Genomic DNA, 22,009 nt, shown 5'->3' on the forward strand with positions numbered 1-22,009 from the left:
TGTACACGTCGCGCTAGCCAAGACGCCACCTAATTGGATTCTGGAGAGCGATCGTGATGAAGAGGAATGCGTTGGCTTCTGCAAAAATGTCTGTTCCATTTCAGCATAGTAAAATAACATGACTAGTTTTAGGGTAGGCCTATAGATGCAATAGCGGAATAACATGAGCTGTTTTCATGAAATGAGTGAGTGTTGGTGGATCTATTCGCACTGAAGAGAAGAAGACATGCGGCTATGGGTAGGACGTCAGCCGGCCTTGTTTATCTCACATAAACTCCATACTGACTATCCCCCCTCCCCCCGTCGCGATATAACCTTCGTGGTTGAAAACGACGTTAAACACCAAATAAAGTAAACTAAAGTATCCCCCCTCCCACCCAAAGCACAGGCACTCGTCACGAGCGGGTCGGGATCAAAGTGGGCAAGGCCTGTGCGCTCTCAAGACTACTACTATTACAAGGTAAAACTCTCTTCGTTGCTCTAGACGGAACGGAAGTCGTGGAGTTATCAGAAACCGAGATTGCAGCAGACGACAGACAGGTTGCGCATGCTTCTTGCGCATGTGACCCCGTGACCAGGCATAATTAAAAAGTTGTCAGCGGCGGTCGTCAGTCTGTTCACCGCCAACTTTCCTATTCCTTGATTCTTCTTGCAACTTTCAGATAATGGGATGCAAACATTATAAGATGTCTGATGGCTTGTGGACAGACCAGCTTTTTTGTTGGTCCAAGGGGACCATATCGTCTTTTGTTTCATCTTTATCGACCAAGGCCGAAGGCCGCGGTTGATAAATATGAGACAAAAGGCGATATGCTCCCCGAGGACCAACAACAAAATGCTGGTCTGACGACAACCCACCAAACATCGTTTTTGTCATCATTTTGGTTGTGAAACAATATGCACAATAACCCACAGGGAGACGAATTTTTAGAATCCAACTCCGGGCCACAAAGCATCGTCACAGTAGCTCGAGATAACACGTCAACCTTGTATGTGACGTCAAACGCAGCTTGTTGACGCTTTTCTTCCAGTCTGAAAATGTACAGAGCTGCGATCATACGTGTGAGTTCAGTAAGTGTTGAGCATATTTCTTTTCTTTTCAAGTGTTTATGACTTTTCGTTGTGGATTTTTGCGATTACAGAGATAAGTTGCAAATTGACCATGAGTCGCCGCGGTAATTATCAACATTGATTGGGTCTTTGAGAGTGAATGCTTACAATCGTTGTCCTCGGAAACACAAATCCAAAGCCGCGATGGTTCCACACATCAAACAATCAGCCTGATTGGCTTTTACTTTGACAATCCACGTTTCACCTGAAAGCTCAAACCCATTCACCACCTCGATTTATTGCATTGGGAACATGAGATTTATTTCCCAGGTGTTTGTGAATGAAAACTCGTGAAAATGATGACAAAACTTTAGATTGTCTTATCCTTGTGATCGAGTTGGGAACCATGGATTCACCAGAGAAAATATATAGCTGATTCGGCCAATGTGACCAGTGCATCAAGTCTTCGTATGGTTTTCGAAAACTGGAAAGTCTGTTTTGTCAGGGGTTGTAGATTTGTTTCACAACCACGAGCAGAGATGAAAGAATTGTGTGTTTACTGCCGCGATGAACTAATTCAAAGCCTGTTGTTGAACGTCACGAAACATATGAGCGATGGTTGTGACCAAGTTCTGCTGAAGACGCGGGAAATAATTCATTAGTAACTTCCGTTCCGTCTAGAGCAACGTGGGTTTTTGTTTGTCAAAATCCGTGCCGTTTTGCAAAATGACAGCAGTAGCAACGTCTATTTGGTATAAATCTGTCAATGTCCGATAGTTTAATGTCTGCTTGATTTTATCATAGCCGTTGTTTTGCTTTGCTAAGGAATGCGAAGTTTGCCGACGAGGTCGAGAGACTCAGTGTCATACCTTGTATAAACAGGGCCGGACCCAGGGGGGGGGGGGGGTTCCAGGGGTTCCGGAACCCCACCCCTGGAAAAAGCATGTACCTTGCTTTGAGTATTTTTTTTTTTTACTAGTTTTAGCACCAAAACAATGCTGCTCTTAACCCTCAAAACAAGGCCCAGAATGCACCAGATTGCACAGATTTTAACCGTTTTTCAAAAATTTTCCGGGGGAGCATGCCCCCGGACCCCCCTAGTTCGCGCGCCTGCTTTGCAGGCGCGCGCTTGTGGCTTCGCCACTTCGTTGATTTGCCCCCCCAAAAATGGAGGAACCCCCCCTTACAACTCATTTGGTCCGGCCCTGTATAAACCATAAGAAAAGACCCCCTGTCCATCACAAGTGACATCCAAGACATAGGCCCCGCCCACCTCGTGACGAGTGCCTGTGATCCAAAGTACTGCTGATTGAACTTTGAACTCCCCCCCCCCCCCCCCCCCCCCCCCCGCGGGTTAGGGGGAAGAATTTACCCGATGCTCCCCAGTATGTCGTAAGAGGCGACTAACGGATTATGTTTCTCCTTTTAACCCTTGTTAAGTGTTTCTTGTATAGAATATAGTCAATTTTTGTAAAGATTTTAGTCAAGCAGTATGTAAGAAATGTTAAGTCCTTTGTACTGGAAACTTGCATTCTCCCAGTAAGGTAATATATTGTACTACGTTGCAAGCCCCTGGAGCAAATTTTTGATTAGTGCTTTTGTGAACAAGAAACAATTGACAAGTGACTCTATCCCATCTCCCCCCTTTCCCCGTCGCGATATAACCTTCGTGGTTGAAAACGACGTTAAACACCAAATAAAGTAACGCATAGAGTCTTATTCGTGATGAAAAGTTGTCTTTTGACTTAGAAATCTATTTCATACCCTAATCTTTCTTTTCTCATTCAGGGCAATTCATGTTTGAGAAATAACGTCAGTGCCCATCGGTGGTTAGTAGGGGAAGGGCTTCTAATATGGACCGGCTCCTAATAAGGACCACCTCCTGTTCTGACAAACTAACGGCGCTATAGTGCTCAAAACAATTTCATTGGCTGTATTCACCCTCTCTGGATAACTTTCACATGTCAAAACAGTTGCAGAAACACAAACCTCAAAACAGTTAGGCTTTTTCTCTTTTTTCACTTTTGGCAGGGTCCACTCTAAATTTGCCGCCTAAAACAGACTCGTTTCTGTCCACAGCCAGAGCTTTTATAACATATTGCAACATATGACAGCTAAGATCGTATTTGTTACATTTTAGCAGTGTTGACCCCGAGTTTCTACTGCAAACAAAATATAATAGCAACATCTCAAAGTATGTGCGAGTCCCCTGATATGGACCACCTTCAACATATCGAAGAAAATTAAAGCTAAATTATATTTTCATTCATACATTCAGAAGCTTGCTGAAAATAACCTATAACTAGCCTTCGAGATTTAAAAAAAAATATCACAAGTTTTCTTTTCGTGGAAGTTGATAATTTCACTTATTTTCAATCTGTTTTTGATAAGCTTCTTTAGTTTCCTGGTGTGCTTCAAATAATGCTCTCACCAATTCGAAACAGATAAATCTAAAGCATATTTTGATTAGTCTGACTTGCACACTAAATTGTATCATGTTATGTTGAAGTATATGGGGCATTTTACAGTGATTCGAGAAGTAGAGGTTACATGCTCAGTGATTATTAAAAATAATGGTCGAAGTTAGCGGATCATGAAAAATGCGAGTTTCAGCGAGCTTTTCCATGACCGCGAACTGAGACCATTATTTATAATAATCACTGAGACGAGGTTTGTAACCTCTTTATTCCTCCTTTCTTCAGTTATTCAAAGAAAAGAGGAGTTTTTTTGTGCGAAAGTTTGATCGAATCCTATTCACTCCACCAGTCTACCTGCGCAGGCGATTAAATAATGTGCGGTTATATAGTTCAGGGAAAATCATTCCATTTTGTAACACTTCTTGTCAGTTTCTCTGAGTTGGACTAAAATCAAGTCCCCCCCCCCCCCCCCCCCTTTTATGAATGTGTATTACTTTTAGTCTGTATGCCTGTGCCCTTGACGTCATCCAACCACTTCTCTTCCCTTTCACTCATTTCCGTTCCTAGAGTTTCTTCCCCCTTTTGCGTGTTTCCCCTCCATTTTCTTTCAAACCTTGTTCGTTCCGTGTTGCGTCTGCTTTTTGTTGTCTTTTGTGTTCTTGTTTTTCCTGATGAAGCTTCCAGAAGCGAAAATTTTAGTGTCGTCTTTGTATCGGTGAGTACAGTAATCCTTTGTTTTTTTAACTACAGTTATGTTGTTATTCTGCTGTGGCGGTAAAGGCAGACAGTACCCAATATTGACGGACTGTGTGATGATATCTTCTGCTATGGTCTGTTGAGACAGTGATATCAAAATCGAGACCGGAGGCAGTTAGGCAGACAGACAGGCAGGCAGTTAGGCAGACAGACAGGCAGGCAGTTAGGCAGACAGACAGGCAGGCAGATAGGCAGACAGACAGGCAGACAGATAGGCAGACAGACAGGCAGGCAGTTAGGCAGACAGACAGGACAAACAGAGACAGAGGAGCTTTAATGTCAAACAGACAGAAACACCAGAAAGATAGATATTTGTGAAATAAGCATTACACACAGGGAAACCAATACAGCTAGAGACTTGTTCTGACAGTTTTATTAGATGTCCCCATGTGTAAAAGAAAACGGCGCCAACGGGTATATATATAATTACAGTGTTCGGATTATACACTGCACGCTGAAACAGTGTTTTTAAAACTGCAAAACTCAAATCTTATTTTCGTCCTTAATCGACTTTCCTTTGAGGCTTAACACTTGTTGGACGTTGTTCAACGGCAGGCTGTGTCTGGGGTTCGACATTACTTCAAATACCTTTTTTTAAACAGATTTAAACACTCCATTAAATGTATAAATCTAAAAAACGAAAAAAACATTCACAATTCTTAATACATCCTCAAAATCTCAAGATACTTATGTCTTACTGACTCTGATCTGCACACTGAAAACAGTTCTACAAAAAGTGCATCAACCTCCATGTTTTATTATACGTACTACTTGCCAAAAGAACAAGACATTAATTATACTACATTGTACACATTTATATTATATCTCAAACCAGTGCAAGCAACAGCTTGATTTTCATCAGGTAGTGTAAATACACTGAGACAGAAACTGCATATACTCCTAAAACTCTAAATAGCAGTTTACTTTGGCACACGAGATTCGGCAATAAAATCACACTGACTTAAACTGGACAACATTCAGTTGGTAGGGGTATGAATCGCTTCCATTACGGAATCAGTGGTTCTGACAAACATACCCCCACATCAAAGATTTAGCCTAGTTTCGTTTGACGAGTAAAATATGTACAGGTCAATATTATTGGGATAGTGAGTACAGTGAAGCCACACCCATATCTCTCATGATCAGTCCATCGTCAGTGTTGGGATTTTCTGCAAGAAGAAACACATTCTGCAATATTTCATTTCAAACAGTCGACCAGTTCTCCTTGTCATGACTAATGTGTTGTACACGGTGCAATCAATTATTACTTGGTGCTGCCAGAGTGCAATCAATCATTACCTGGTGCTGTCAGGGTGCAATCAATCATTACCTGGTGCTGTCAGGGTGCAATCAATCATTACCTGGTGCTGTCAGGGTGCAATCAATCATTACCTGGTGCTGTCAGGGTGCAATCAATCATTACCTGGTGTTGTCAGGGTGCAATTAAGCATTACCTGGTGTTGTCAGGGTGCAATCAATCATTACCAGGTGCTGTCAGGGTGCAATGAATCATTACCTGGTGCTGTCAGGGTGCAATCAATCACCTGGTGCTGTCAGGATGCAATCAATCATTACCTGGTGTTGCCAGGGTGCAATCAATCATTACCTTGTCCTGTCAGGGTGCAATCAATCATTACCTAGTGCTGTCAGGGTGCAATCAATCATTACCTGTTCCTGTCAGGGTGCAATCAATCATTACCTGTTGCTGTCAGGGTGCAATCAATCATTACCTGTTGCTGTCAGGGTGCAATCAATCATTACCTGGTGTTGCCAGGGTGCAATCAATCATTACCTTGTCTTGTCAGGGTGCAATCAATCATTACCTGGTGCTGTCAGGATGCAATCAATCATTACCTGGTGTTGTCAGGGTGCAATCAATCATTACCGTGTCCTGTCAGGGTGCAATCAATCATTACCTGTTGCTGTCAGGGTGCAATCAATCATTACCTGGTGCTGTCAGGGTGCAATCAATCATTACCTGGTGCTGTCAGGGTGCAATCAATCATTACCTGGTGCTGTCAGGGTGCAATCAATCATTACCTGGTGCTGTCAGGGTGCAATCAATCATTACCTGGTGCTGCCAGAGTGCAATCAGTCATTGCCTGGTGCTGTCAGGGTGCAATCAATCATTACCTGGTGCTGTCAGGGTGCAATCAATCATTACCTGGTGTTGTCAGGGTGCAATGAATCATTACCGTGTCCTGTCAGGGTGCAATTAATCATTACCTGGTGCTGTCAGGGTGCAATCAATCATTACCTGGTGCTGTCAGGGTACCTTGTGCTGTCAGATGCAATCAATCATTACCTGGGGCTGTCAGGGTGCAATCAATCATGACCTGGTGTTGTCAGTGTGCAATCAATCATGACCTTGTGCTGTCAGGGTGCAATCAATCATTAACTGGTGTGGTCAGGGTGCAATCAATCATGAACTGGTGCTGTCAGGGTGCAATCAATCATTACCTGGTGCTGCCCGGGTGCACTCAATCATTACCTGGTGCTGTCAGGGTGCAATTAATTATGACCTGGTGCTGTCAGGGTGCAATCAATTATTTCCTGGTGCTGCCAGGGTGCAATAACACATTACCTGGGGCTGTCAGGGTGCAATCAATCATGACCAGGTGCTGTCAGGGTGCAATCAATCATGACCTGGTGCTGTCAGGGTGCAATCAATCATTACCTGGTGCTGTCAGGGTAGAGCCTAAGCTGTGACCTTTCTCTCACTTTCATCTCTCTTGGTATTCTTTGAGCTTTAGCTGTGACCTTTCTCTCACTCTCATAATTATCTACTGGTGTTCGTAGAGCATTAGCTGTGACCTTTCTCTCACTCTCATCTCTCTTGGTATTCGTAGAGCCTGAGCTGTGACCTTTCTCTCACTCCGATCTCTCTTGGTGTTCGTAGAGCCTTAGCTGTGACCTTTCTCTTTCATCTCTCTTGGTGTTCGTAGAGCCTTAGCTGTGACCTTTCTCTCACATCTCTTGGCATTCGTAGAGCCTTAGTTGTGACCTTTCTCTCACTCTCATATCTCTGGGTATGCGTAGAGCCTTAGCTGTGACCTTTCTCTCGCATCTCTCTTGGTGTTCGTAGAGCCTTAGCTGTGACATTTCTCTCACTCTCATATCTCTTGGTATTGGTTGAGCCTTAGCCGTGACCTTTCTCACTCTCATATCACTTTGTGTTCGTAGAGCCTTAGCTGTGTCCTTTCTCTCACTCTCATATCTCTTGGTATTCGTAGAGCCTTAGCTGTGACCTTTCTCTCACTCTCATATCTATTGGTGTTCGTAGAGCCTTAGCTGTGACCGTTCTCTCACTCTCATATCTCTTGGTGTTCGTAGAGCCTTAGCTGTGACCTTTCTCTCACTCTCATATCTCTTGGTGTTCGTAGAGCCGTAGCTGTGACCTTTCTCTCACTCTCATCTCTCTTGGTATTCGTAGAGCCGTAGCTGTGACCTTTCTCTCACTCTCATCTCTCTTGGTATTCGTAGAGCCGTAGCTGTGACCTTTCTCTCACTCTCATCTCTCTTGGTATTCGTAGAGCCGTAGCTGTGACCTTTCTCTCACTCTCATCTCTCTTGGTATTCGTAGAGCCGTAGCTGTGACCTTTCTCTCACTCTCATCTCTCTTGGTATTCGTAGAGCCGTAGCTATGTTGGTCGTCCCCACAGGACGAGACGAACGACGGACAGCACTGTCAATGTATCAACTTATACACGTGAACTGTGGACATTCCCAACCAGGCAGCATCTCGTCATGTCGGAGGTCTTTTTGGTGCCGTGAGCTGTTCTGATCTCTTGTAGCTTCGTTGTTGGTCAAAACTGATTTCTTTGCTTATTACGTTGTTTTTATTGCTGTTTTGTTTTTGAATGTGTTTTTGTACAAACATGGATTAAAAGCAAATTATCCCCCAGGCAATCTGAGATTTTTAAGGAAAACATGATTGCACGTGTTAGTTGCATGTTACGCAGTACCCTTTCTTTTTTTGTCATTGGATTAAAGACTCATTGTATTTTAAATTTGCAGCACGTGACCTTTTTCTCGTGCAAAGTGGAATAGTTCCAATGTGACCTGAACTATCCGACTAGGATCCAATGTACCTTCACTGTGTCTGGACGTTATCAATCAATCCTACAGGTGTGTGTTGTATGTCAGCTCGATCCTATACTGACCTTGATATCTTGTGAGGGTAAGCCAGCTGTACATCTTGTCTTGGAGTCATCGCACTGTGAAAGTCTGTAAAGTTTGTAAGTTCTAATTTAACAAAATATCAGAGAAAACTTCAAGGTGATTCTTTCGTTTACAGCTGGATTAGCTAAGTCTGCAGTGCTATGAATCTGTTGATTATGCATGTGAGTTGAAACTAAATGTCAAGACAAGCCGGAATAGGTTCAGCATTAAGTTGCATCGGATGTGGCCTCGCTAGCATCATCGTATATATCGTCGTTCGGGTCTTGTCCAGACTGACCGACGTGTGCAGTGTCACCGGTGTTCATGGCGGTCTTCATGTTCCCGCCAGCGGGAGGAGGAGGAGGAGGGGCGGATGAGCTGGCTGGTGTCATGCTCTGTTGACCGCTCTCTTTCCTCTTGCTGTGGAGCGCGACGCCGAGACCGACACCGAGACAGGCAACAGCTCCCGCCACACCAAGACCGACTGCCAGCCAGTTCGTAGCGCTGACTTGTGAATCAGTCGCCTTGCCTGTGTTGCCTGTTGAATATTTCAATTAAAATCCTTATTTTTAGAATGTTGCCAAACGAAAGACTTTAAAAACGATAAATTGATGACAAATCATGTAAAGGCTTATAATATTGATAAAAACAAAACAGAAACAAACTACAAATGGTAATCTGTCGGCATAATTGCTTTATGTTCACCTTCTAAGATGTGACTCTATAGCAGACGTAAAGGCAAAGTTATACCTACATGGTTTCATGTCTACTTTTTGGCGCTACATTAAGTAAATTGGCGGGCTGGTTAACGACGATGTACATGTACTCGCCTTGACTGCTAGTTAATGACGCTGTTCATGTACGTGCCTTGACTGCTATTTAGTGACGCTCTAAATGTACTCACGTTGACTGCTAGTTAATGACGCTGTTTATGTACTCGCCTTGACTGCTAGTTAGTGGCGCTCTAAATGTTTTAATTAGGCTCTAAATGTACTCACGTTGACTGCTAGTTAATGACGCTGTTTATGTACTCGCCTTGACTGCTAGTTAGTGGTGCTCTAAATGTACAGGCCTTGACTGCTATTTAATTAGGCTCTAAATGTACTCGCCTTGACTGCTAGTTAGTGACGCTGTTCATGTACTCGCCTTGACTGCTAGTTAGTGACGCTCTACACATACTCGCCTTGACTGTTAGTTAGTGACGCTCTACATGTACTCGCCTTGACTGCTAGTTAATAACGCTATACATGTACTCGCCTTGACTGCTAGTTAGTGACGCTCTACATGTACTCGCCTTGACTGCTATTTAATTATGCTCTAAATGTATTGGCCTCGACTGCTAGTTAGTGACGCTCTACATGTACTCGCCTTGACTGCTAGTTAACGACGCTGCACATGTACTTGCCTTGACTGCTATGTCAAGAGAGGCTATTGTGGTTGGAATGGATGATACTGATGTAAATGCTTTGTTTCAAATGTTTTTATTACTGTATGCGGATGATACTGTGATCTGCTCAGAGTCTGAAAAAAAAAACTGCAAGAATGTTTAAACAAAATGCACGAATACTGTTTAAAATGGCGTCTAAATATTAATGTAAACAAAACGAAAGTTATAGTTTTTCCGGAGGTAAAATTAGAAATAAACCTTTGTTTACGTATAATGGCAATTTAATCGATAGTATTTGGTGTAATGTACTTGGGCCTTAAGATTAATTATAATAATAAATGTTCAGTCGCACAGAAGAATCTATATGATCGTGCCTCAAGGGCAATGTTTGATCTTTTGCGTACTAGTAGACAATTGTCACTGCTTGTGGACATACAAGTTGACCTGTTCGATAAAATGATTGCTCCAATTTTACTGTACGGATGTGAAGTATGGGGTTTTGGTTCCTGGGAACATTCTACTAAACTTCAATTGCGTTTTTATAAAATTGTTTTCAAACTAAAAAAATCTACTCCAAATGCTATGATATTTGGTGAACTTGGAAGATATCCACTAGATGTTAATATGAAATGTAGAATGCTTTGCTATTGGTATAAATTGATATACTTTTACTTATAAATTGTATATCAACAAGATGATTGAATCTAATTACTTATGTTTTATTGAAAAAAACTTAAATTAAATTGGTCTCTCTGGCCTTTGGACTTTTCAAGAAAATGTTCAATACTCAAGCGCATGGTTTAAAAAGAAAGTATAAAGAAGCTTGTATGACCAGTATATCCATAGATGGTTTACAGAAATTGGAAAAAAAAAATGTTTTGGAATTATCAAATGTTTAAAGATATTTTTGCATGTGAAGAATATGCTGCCATATCAGCAATGTGTTTCAATGATGAAGTTCAAAACATTAAACAACAATTTGCCTGTATAGAAAGAACGTTATCTTAACATCCCGAGGTCAGAAAGAACTTGCACCAAATGTGTATCACAAGACATAGGTGATGAATTCCATTATTTATTTGTCTGTGATGTTTTCAAGGAAGAAAGAGCTGAGTTGTTACCACCTTACTATTGGAAAAAAACCTAATGCACTTAAATTTAAAAAGTTGTTTGCTACTAAGAAAAAGAAATTGCTGAAGAATATTTTGGACTTTATCAATAGAATTTGTAACAGTTTTTCATATTTTTTGTATTTCTTTATTTTTTTATTTACTATATTAGCATGTATCATGATTGTATTGATTGTATTTATTGTTCAAAATGCCCCCATGGGTTATGGACTTATAAAACTTGAACTTGCTAGTTAATCAGTGACGCTATACATGTACTCGCCTAGACTGCTAGTTAATGACGCTGCACATGTACTCGCCTAGACTGCTAGTTCATGACGCTGCACATGTACTCGCCTTGACTGCTAGTTAGTAACGCTGTTCATGTACTCTCCTTGACTGATAGTTAATGACGCTGTACATGTACTCGCCTTGACTGCTAGTTAATGACGCTGTTCATGTACTGGCCTAGACTGCTAGTTAATGACGCTGTACATTCACTGCATTGACTGCTAGTTGATGACGCTATACACGTACTCGTCTTGACTGCTAGTTAATGACACTTTACATGTACTCGCCTTGACTGCTAGTTCATGACGTTCTAATTGTACTCGCCTTGGCTGCTAGTTAATGACGCTTTACATGTACTCGCCTTGACTGCTATTTAATGACGCTTTATATGTACTGGCCTTGACTGCTAGTTCATGACGTTCTAATTGTACTGACCTTGACTGCTAGTTAACGACGCTTTACATGTACTCGCCTTCACTGCTAGTTAATGACGCTATACATGTACTGGCCTTGACTGCTAGTTCATGACGTTCTAATGGTACTGGCCTTGACTGCTAGTTCATGACGCTATGCATGTACTTGCCCTGACTACAGGGTTATGATAAACGTGTCAGCCTACCTGGGGCCTGAACAGAGACAACAGTGTGAACCTTTGCCTTGTACTCGCATTGACTACAGGGTTATGATAAACGTGTCAGCCTACCTGAGACCTGCACAGAGTGAATCTTTGCCTTGTCTACGCCTTGGCCAGTCACTTTGCCGTTCACATAACACCGGTACTGTCGTTCAGAGTCCTCAGGGGTCACCCGTCGTGACAGTGAACTGGAATGATGTTTGTAGCACGTCGGGTGTGTTGATGGCGGTTGACTTTCCGTGATGTCCGCTGTGGGGTTTCCTATGACGGCGTAGGACTGCCAGTCTGTATCGTTCTTGTCCTTGAATTCCCAGACCCAGTTGTGCTGTGAACGAGAGACAACCTTTAGTGTGTCCCAGACCCAGTTGTGCTGTGAACGAGAGACAACCTTTAGTGTGTCCCAGACCCAGTTGTGCTGTGAACGAGAGACAACCTTTAGTGTGTCCCAGACCCAGTTGTGCTGTGAACGAGAGACAACCTTTAGTGTGTCCCAGACCCAGTTGTGCTGTGAACGAGAGACAACCCTTAGTGTGTCCCAGACCCAGTTGTGCTGTGAACGAGAGACAACCCTTAGTGTGTCCCAGACCCAGTTGTGCTGTAAACGAGAGACAACCCTTAGTGTGTCCCAGACCCAGTTGTGCTGTGAACGAGAGACAACCCTTAGTGTGTTTTACAACACAGAAGATAGACTAGCAGAAACTTCGTAAATTGCTTATTCTAAAATTGCTCCTGTCACACTGGATGAGATTGACGCCGTCGAACTTGTCTTTGGGTTGTAATCCTAATTACTCAACAAACCATTACAATACCCCTATAACTGTCAGCTTATACGTGTGTCTGTCTCTCTATACATCTGCCTGCCTATATATATGTGTCTCTCTATACATATGTCTCTCTATACATCTGCCTGCCTATATATGTGTCTCTCTATACATATGTCTCTCTATATATAATTATGTCTGCCTATACATCTGTCTCTCTATACATCTGTCTGCCTATGCATCTGTGTGCCTATATGGGTCATTCTCAGATTACTGTCCCAGAGGGGGGTGACCTAATTCGTGAAAGGTTTACAGCCATCATTTTCCATCAAATCAACTACATGCTGTATCTGTATTGTGTCTCAAGGAATACAATTATATGTTTTCAACGCAAATTTGACTTTTTCATTGCAAATTTGTTTGACATATTAGTTTGCTCAAAATCGGCTGATTGAAAGCCGCCATTTTGTGACATTCCTCTCTTGACGAAAAACAGACGTTTATCTCCAGTAAACTAAGAGTGAAGAGTGCAAACAAAGTGTACAGGTGTAAAGAGATTATGTGCATGTTTATGACCACAATATGCGTTTAAAAAAATCGTCGTCTACACAGTAATTTGACAGGGCCCAAAATGCTGTTCGGTCGAGGCATCGTGTCACAAATTATCCGGCCCAGATAACCACTCATGGGCACACAATAACAATGTGTTGGATCTACCTTGCAGGGACACTTTATTTGTACACATTACTGCTACACAAACACAGCTTTTGTTACAAAATATATAGTTTTGTTTGCCGGTAATTGCAACACGAATCTCAGGGGAGGTCTTGGTGTCACACATTTTGGCCTCGACCGAACAAGACGGTTTTGCATTTAATTAAATAATGAACTTTTTTTTTTAACTACTTGAACACAATTTCATACTGTCATGAGCCTGGAACCAGAAATGCTCACAACAGTCGAAATGGTTGGTTATTATTGAGCGCGAGACTTGCAGTTTAACTTCCGTGTCTGTCAAAATAATTGTCAATGCCTCGACCGAACATGGTTTTGGACGGTTACGTACTTTGCCGCTCCAAATAAGGGAAACCAACTCGTGTCTTTGAGGTTTTTGTCCACTTATAGTTTTATCACACCCTATTATATTGCACATGAAGTTTTCAACGATTTTCTTTGAACTTTATTTTTCAATGACAATGTGAGAATGTCACGCTTTTGGGCCATGACTCTGAGAATGACCCATATATCTGTCTCTCAAAGCATCTGTCTCTCTATACGTCTGTCTCTCTATACATCTGTCTCTCTAAGAATCTGTCTCTCTATACATCTGTCTCTCTATACATCTGTCTCTCTATACATCTGTCTCTCTATACATCTGTCTCTCTATACATCTGTCTCTCTATACATCTGTCTCTCTATACATCTGTCTCTCTATACATCTGTCTCTCTATACATCTGTCTACATATACATCTGTCTACCTATACATCTGTCTCTCTATACATCTGTCTACATATACATCTGTCTACCTATACATCTGTCTCTCTATACATCTGTCTCTCTATACATCTGTCTCTCTATACATCTGTCTCTCTATACATCTGTCTCTCTATACATCTGTCTCTCTATACATCTGTCTACCTATACATCTGTCTACCTATACATCTGTCTGCCTATACATCTGTCTCTCTATACATCTGTCTCTCAATACATCTGTCTCTCTATACATCTGTCTCTCTATACATCTGTCTACCTATACATCTGTCTACCTATACATCTGTCTCTCTATACATCTGTCTACTTATACATCTGTCTCTCTATACATCTGTCTCTCTATACATCTGTCTCTCTATACATCTGTCTCTCTATACATCTGTCTCTCTATACATCTGTCTCTCTATACATCTGTCTACCTATACATCTGTCTCTCTATACATCTGTCTACCTATACATCTGTCTACCTATACATCTGTCTCTCTATACATCTGTCTACCTATACATCTGTCTACCTATACATCTGTCTACCTATACATCTGTCTCTCTATACATCTGTCTCTCTATACATCTGTCTCTCTATACATCTGTCTCTCTATACATCTGTCTCTCTATACATCTGTCTCTCTATACATCTGTCTGCCTATACATCTGTCTACCTATACATCTGTCTACCTATACATCTGTCTATCTATACATCTGTCTACCTATACATGTGTCTACCTATACATCTGTCTCTCTATACATCTGTCTCTCTATACATCTGTCTCTCTATACATCTGTCTCTCTATACATCTGTCTACCTATACATCTGTCTACCTATACATCTGTCTCTCTATACATCTGTCTACCTATACATCTGTCTCTCTATACATCTGTCTCTCTATACATCTGTCTACCAATACATCTGTCTACCTAACCATCTGTCTACCTATACATCTGTCTCTCTATACATCTGTCTGCCTATACATCTGTCTCTCTATACATCTGTCTCTCTATACATCTGTCTCTCTATACATCTGTCTCTCTATACATCTGTCTACCTATACATCTGTCTCTCTATACATCTGTCTCTCTATACATCTGTCTCTCTATACATCTGTCTCTCTATACATCTGTCTACCTATACATCTGTCTCTCTATACATCTGTCTCTCTATACATCTGTCTCTCTATACATCTGTCTCTCTATACATCTGTCTACCTATACATCTGTCTCTCTATACATCTGTCTCTCTAAGCATCTGTCTCTCTATACATCTGTCTCTCTATACATCTGTCTACTTATACATCTGTCTCTCTATACATCTGTCTATCTATACATCTGTCTACCTAACCATCTGTCTACCTATACATCTGTCTCTCTATACATCTGTCTATCTATACATCTGTCTACCTATACATGTGTCTACCTATACATCTGTCTCTCTATACACCTGTCTCTCTATACATCTGTCTCTCTATACATCTGTCTACCTATACATCTGTCTACCTATACATCTGTCTCTCTATACATCTGTCTCTCTATACATCTGTCTCTCTATACATCTGTCTCTCTATACATCTGTCTACCTATACATCTGTCTCTCTATACATCTGTCTCTCTATACATCTGTCTCTCTATACATCTGTCTCTCTATACATCTGTCTACCTATACATCTGTCTCTCTATACATCTGTCTCTCTAAGCATCTGTCTCTCTATACATCTGTCTCTCTATACATCTGTCTACCTATACATCTGTCTCTCTATACATCTGTCTACCTATACATCTGTCTACCTATACATCTGTCTCTCTATACATCTGTCTCTCTATACATCTGTCTCTCTATACATCTGTCTCTCTATACATCTGTCTCTCTATACATCTGTCTCTCTATACATCTGTCTCTCTATACATCTGTCGGTATTTATATCTGTCTGCCTATACATCTCTCTCTATATATATCTGTCTGTCAATACATGTGTCTGTAGGTCACAACTGTCGATTTTACCTGCGAGGAATTGTCTTCTGCTCCAACAAACTGGCCACAGGTCATTGTAAGTGTCTGCCCCACCTTGCATCCAGTTCCTGACGTGTTCAACAGTTTTTTTGTGATGGGTCCTGGGTTCACTGCACACATTACACACAGGACAGGGTTACAACAGGGTCATAGTGATGGGCCCTGGGTTCACTGCACACATTACACACAGGACGGGGTTACAACAGGGTCATGGTGATGGGCCCTGTGTTCACTGCACACATTACACACATGACGGGGTTACAAGAGGGTCATGGTGATGGGCCCTGGGTTCACTGCACACATTACACACATGACGGGGTTACAACAGGGTCATGGTGATGGGTCCTGGTTTCACTGCACACATTACACACATGACGGGGTTACAACAGGGTCATGGTGATGGGTCCTGGGTTCACTGCACACATTACACACAGGACGGGGTTACAACAGGGTCATGGTGATGGTCCCTGGGTTCACTGCACACATTACACACAGGACTGGGTTACAACAGGGTCATAGTGATGGGCCCTGGGTTCACTACACACATTACACACAGGACAGGGTTACAACAGGGTCATAGTGATGGGCCCTGGGTTCACTGCACACATTACATACAGGACGGGGTTACAACAGGGCCATAGTGATGGGCCCTGGGTTCACTGCACACATTACACACAGGACAGGGTTACAACAGGGTCATGGTGATGGACCCTGGGTTCACTGCACACATTACACACAGGACGGGGTTACAACAGGGTCATGGTGATGGGCCCTGGGTTCACTGCACACATTACACACAGGACAGTTTTACAACAGGGTCATGGTGATGGGCCCTGGGTTCACTGTACACATTGCACACAGGACGGGGTTACAACAGGGTCATGGTGATGGGCCCTGGGTTCACTGTACACATTACACACAGGACAGTGTTACAACAGGGTCATGGTGATGGGCCCTGGGTTCACTGCACACATTACACACAGGACGGGGTTACAACAGGGTCATGGTGATGGGCCCTGGGTTCACTGCACACATTACACACAGGACAGGGTTACAACAGGGTCATGGTGATAGGCCCTGGGCTCACTGCACACATTACACACAGGACAGGGTTACAACAGAGTCATGGTGATGGGCTCTGGGCTCACTGCACACATTACACACAGGACAGGGTTACAACAGGGTCATAGTGATGGGCCCTGGGCTCACTGCACACATTACACACAGGACGGGGTTACAACAGGGTCATGGTGATGGGCCCTGTGTTTACTGCACACATTACACACAGGACGGGGTTACAACAGGGTCATAGTGATGGGCCCTGGGCTCACTGCACACATTACACACATGCCGGGGTTACAACAGGGTCATAGTGATGGGCCCTGGGCTCACTGCACACATTACACACAGGACGGGGTTACAACAGGGTCATGGTGATGGGCCCTGGGTTCACTGCACACATTACACACAGGACGGGGTTACAACAGGGTCATGGTGATGGGCCCTGGGTTCACTGCACACATTACACACAGGACGGGGTTACAACAGGGTCATGGTGATGGGCCCTGGGTTCACTACACACATTACACACAGGACAGGGTTACAACAGGGTCATAGTGATGGGCCCTGTGTTCACTGCACACATTACACACAGGACAGGGTTACAACAGGGTCATGGTGCAGGGCCGCACCAAGTTCGTTTGAGGGGGGGGGGGGGGTTCCAACTGAAGGCAGGGGTCCAAAGTCCACATTTGTTTTTCTCTGAGAGGTACATTGGATGGCCCTGTTGTGATGGGCCCTGCGTTCACTGCACACATTACACACAGGACGGGGTTACAACAGTCCTTGGATTGTACACTTTTAACCATGCATGTTAGCTGAATAGAATAAGCTATCCGAGGCCAGTCTGCTAGCGGCAATTTCAGCTGAAATAATAATAATAATAATAATAATAATAATAATAATAAATGAGCTATTATATAGCGCAACATCATAACTTTACAAGTATGCTCTTTGCGCATGACACATTTGAAATTAAAACACAGTTATACAAGCATTTACATTTACATTCATAGTCAGCAACGCCTAATTAAAAGCATACACCATCAAACATACATTACAAAAGATTATTCCACTAACTAAGTAATAAAAACATGAATAAAATAGGTAGTGAAAACAAGGAAATACCAGCTGAATACCCTTAATCAAACAGAACATGTTATCAACAATACTGAAAACAGCCCAAGATGTTTATATACATTATCACATTATCACTAAAACAACAAATACACTACATGTAGCCTACTGATGGACTGAGAAAACAAAATCAGGGGTTGTATTTCTTGAAGAGGTGCGTTTTAAGTGCTCGTTTGAATGCTTGGGGTGACTGAGAGTGGCGGATGTGAAAGGGGAGAGAATTCCATTGTGTGGGTGCGCAGAAAGTAAAAGTGCGTTGTCCGTATGTTTTGGTTTTGGTGTGTGGAATGGTGAGGATGCGACAGTCAGAAGAGGCACGGAGTTGTCTTGCTGGGGAATAGACGGTGATGAGTTCAGAGAAGTAAGCAGGAGACGAGCCAGAAAAGAAGTTAAAGCAGAGGGTGGACAGTTTGTAGTCAATGCGGGCTTGAATAGGTAACCAGTGCAGTGTGTGAAGAAGTGGTGTTGCGTGATCTCATTTTCGTGCTTTCAGAATGAGGCGTGCTGCCGAGTTTGGGACTTTTTGTAGTTTATGCAATAAAATTAAAAATCAATGAATTCTAAATGTTTCACTGACTTTGTACTGTCCAAAAAAGACATAAGACACGTGTAAACATGTAAATTTTCGAAAAATACGAGAGAAAAAATAAATCTCTTGATCCATTGTTTGTTTAAATTTGAGCAAGTGGTAAGTTACTTTAGTTCAAGTCGTTTGTAATGTACGTGCTTTATAACCAATTATTCACAAAGGTAAATATTTGCTAAAAAAATCGACTTACCTTGAATCAAAATATTTATATCACTCGCGTACTTCTTAGATTTAATGGAGTCCTCTGAAGTAGCAGTGCAGATGTACTTTCCAGAATCACCACATGTGGCTCTGTACAAGATGAGAGTGATGACGCTATCAAACAGACTGCCAGTTACATTGGATTTCTGAGGTGCCTGAGTTTGCAATACTGCATTGCCTTGGTGGTGAAATTGTGATGCTTCTGCTATCGACACAGGGTCAGCATCAGGATTGGCGTGCAGCACTCGCTGAATGCTCATGTCAACCAAACGCTCCGTTGCCGGATCAACCGAAGATGCCTTACATGTGATAACAATACGTCTTCCCGTGCTGTCAGACACATTCTGGGTGAAGGTCACTCTTGGTGGATTCGGGATGGTAATGATCGAAGTGGGGCCGTCAAAAGGTTGACAACCACCTGAAATGATACACACCAAGAGGGACATATTGAGTTAGCTTAGTAACTTTGTGTTCTATATGTTTAAACAGACAATGTTTTTTATATAACGGTTTACCAGTGCGGCAACATGTCAGTGTTGTTGTTTGTACTGTTAAAGTGTTTCTTCGATTCTACAAACTGCCAAGCACTTTGACACACCTGAACACATCACGGAAAACTACATTAACATCTTCACTACAGCTACGCATCAGAGGGAAGTCTTCGACAGTGAAGTATCACTATACGCTAGACTGTTTACTATTACAGTCGTGTCGACAATCGCTGTGCGCGCCTGTTACAACCTGCGTTTGTCAAGCAATTAGTGCGACTGCCCCGGGTAGACTTTAAAAGGCGCCCACCCCTGTATTTTCAGAAGTCAGATATGCATAGACCAGGCTTCGTTCAATTGCTTTCAAATGGTAACCTAATTAGGCAAAGCTGCACGGGTAGCTATTATATTGGAATAATGCGTGTACACGGAAATGAAATGCAGTCTTTCCTTGTTCTGATCTCCGCGATATACACTAACACCTAAATACCTAATAACAAGTACAACACAATTCAATCTAAAATACAGCACGAAAGCATACAAGGTACACACAGACATTACAACACCATGGTGTTAACACAACACAGGAAGTATTTGCATAGAAATAAACAAAAACCCATACAGTGATTGATTGCACAAGAAACAAAATGTACGGATATACACACAGACGGACGCAGGCACGAGCGCAAACACACACACACACACACACACACACACACACACACACACCCACACACACACACACACACACACACACTCACACACACACACACACACACACACATACACACACACACACACACACACACACACACACACACACACACACACACACAAACGAGTGGGGGGGGGATTGTACAGTCATGTCCTTTCGCAAGACTAATATGCACAATGAGAGAATTACTGATCCAAGAGATGATTTAACTGTGCAATAGACTTTTCGTACCGACATTTGATTTCAAAATGAGCGGGTGTACATCTATAATAAACTCTCACACTTTGTGTTTAACTTTAAGAGGTCGTTATCATATAACATACAGTAAGTCCAGTCATTTACACTATTGTGACTAGCACTTCAACTCCCGGCCCCGTTCACACAGCTCTAGGTCCTTCCCACGACCAAGCCGATCACGCCGATCTGAAAAAGTTATCAATTCGGGGCATATCGCCGTCAAAATCCAGCACATGGCACTAATACCCCAGTCACATAATATAGACGCCGCTTCTGCTACGACGAAAAAGTGTCCGAGAGCGTGGCCAATCGTGGGTTAGGGTTAGGGTTTGGGTTATTTAGTGTTAGGGTTAGGGGCAAACGTGGCAGACTCTCCATGAGCGTGGTTTGGTCGGGCCACAGGCGGAAGGTATCGTTCACTGGACCACTACTTTCATAGAAAGACTACAAGGTATGACACTCAACTTCGAGTCGTCTGTGTTCTTGGAGTCGCTTCCTGCGGACAATTTTTTTGTTCAAGACGGTTTGCCTCTTCCTACAGTCTGTGTGAGGTCAAAGAAATACAGTTGAATGATTGTTTTAACTGTATGTACCTTTAATTTTCAGCTGCCGTCCGCTGCAGGTTGTTTTTAACCATCATTTGGACGAATGTTCGTTTGCGAACCGCTATCCTGTAGTTGGTAAGAAATCATGCATCCCGCACCGAACATGCATACTAGTGCTCATTGGTCTAAAACATATATGTAAATATTGCAGCAAAGGGAGGCTACCCACGGGAGTTTCAGTTTAGGTTTTTGGCATAACAACGGAATAACAGTAACCGTCAACGGAAGCGATGCAGACGATTTCAGTCGACCAATGAAAATAATCATCGAATATCCGGTTATTATATAACCAATGATCGCATCAGACTACTATCTCCTCGGACATACGACGATCATCATTCGCACAGGATCTAAGTGGTATGCCGTTGACAGACACGTTTGGTCGCACAAAATACGGTTTAAAAACATGCAGCGGACAGGCAGCTAAATATAAAAGGTACAGATAGTTAGAACATTCATTTATCATGGCATTATTTTGTAAGGTTACAAAGATTCTTTAACATTGGCAATTATTTTTTTGCATAATTTTTTTCTGAAGTTAGTGGAGCACGACTCGAAGCTGAGTGACAAACCTTGTAGTCTTTCTATGGAAGTAGTGGTCCAGTGAACGATACCTTCCGCCTGTGCCCCGACTTGATAACTTTTTCAGATCGGAGTGATCGGCACTGTCGTCGTAAAAACGTACAGCTGTGTGACGGGGACCATACAAAAAACTACATCAGGACCGTACTGAAACACTGCAGCATAAGAACAGTGGCATAGGAACAGCAGCATAAGTTTGGAAGTACTGAGAATATGAACTTCTTACCCGTTTGCAGCAAACACAGCAGGATCGTCCACAAGACATGAAAAACGTGCTGTGCCATTTTGTTTCTAGTTGACACTTATTTGTAGAGCGTGTACGACATCCTGTACGTA

The 22,009-nt window shown here is 42.5% G+C and overlaps 1 protein-coding gene across 4 annotated transcripts; it reads right to left on the reverse strand.

The window, feature by feature from the left end:
- Positions 1 to 4,580: 4,580 nt before the first annotated feature.
- Positions 4,581 to 22,004, reverse strand: LOC138974137 (uncharacterized). 4 transcript variants are annotated; one of them, XR_011458328.1, is made up of 6 exons: positions 21,900 to 22,004; positions 19,036 to 19,464; positions 16,052 to 16,170; positions 11,875 to 12,130; positions 7,049 to 8,922; positions 4,581 to 5,392 (listed from the first exon to the last, which is right to left on the reverse strand). XR_011458328.1 is itself a non-coding variant. In XM_070346827.1 (5 exons), exons 1-5 carry the CDS (start codon positions 21,955 to 21,957, stop codon positions 8,612 to 8,614), a joined length of 1,173 nt encoding a protein of 390 aa, XP_070202928.1. In that variant the 5' UTR covers positions 21,958 to 22,004; the 3' UTR covers positions 4,581 to 8,611. The 4 variants fall into 4 exon arrangements, 1 of the variants encoding a protein (XP_070202928.1); XR_011458327.1 differs by having other exon boundaries at positions 7,038 to 8,922; XR_011458326.1 differs by having other exon boundaries at positions 6,901 to 8,922.
- Between the last annotated feature and the right edge of the window lie 5 nt (positions 22,005 to 22,009).

Source organism: Littorina saxatilis, linkage group LG8 (genome assembly GCF_037325665.1).
Source record: "Littorina saxatilis isolate snail1 linkage group LG8, US_GU_Lsax_2.0, whole genome shotgun sequence".
NCBI lineage: Eukaryota > Metazoa > Mollusca > Gastropoda > Littorinimorpha > Littorinidae > Littorina > Littorina saxatilis.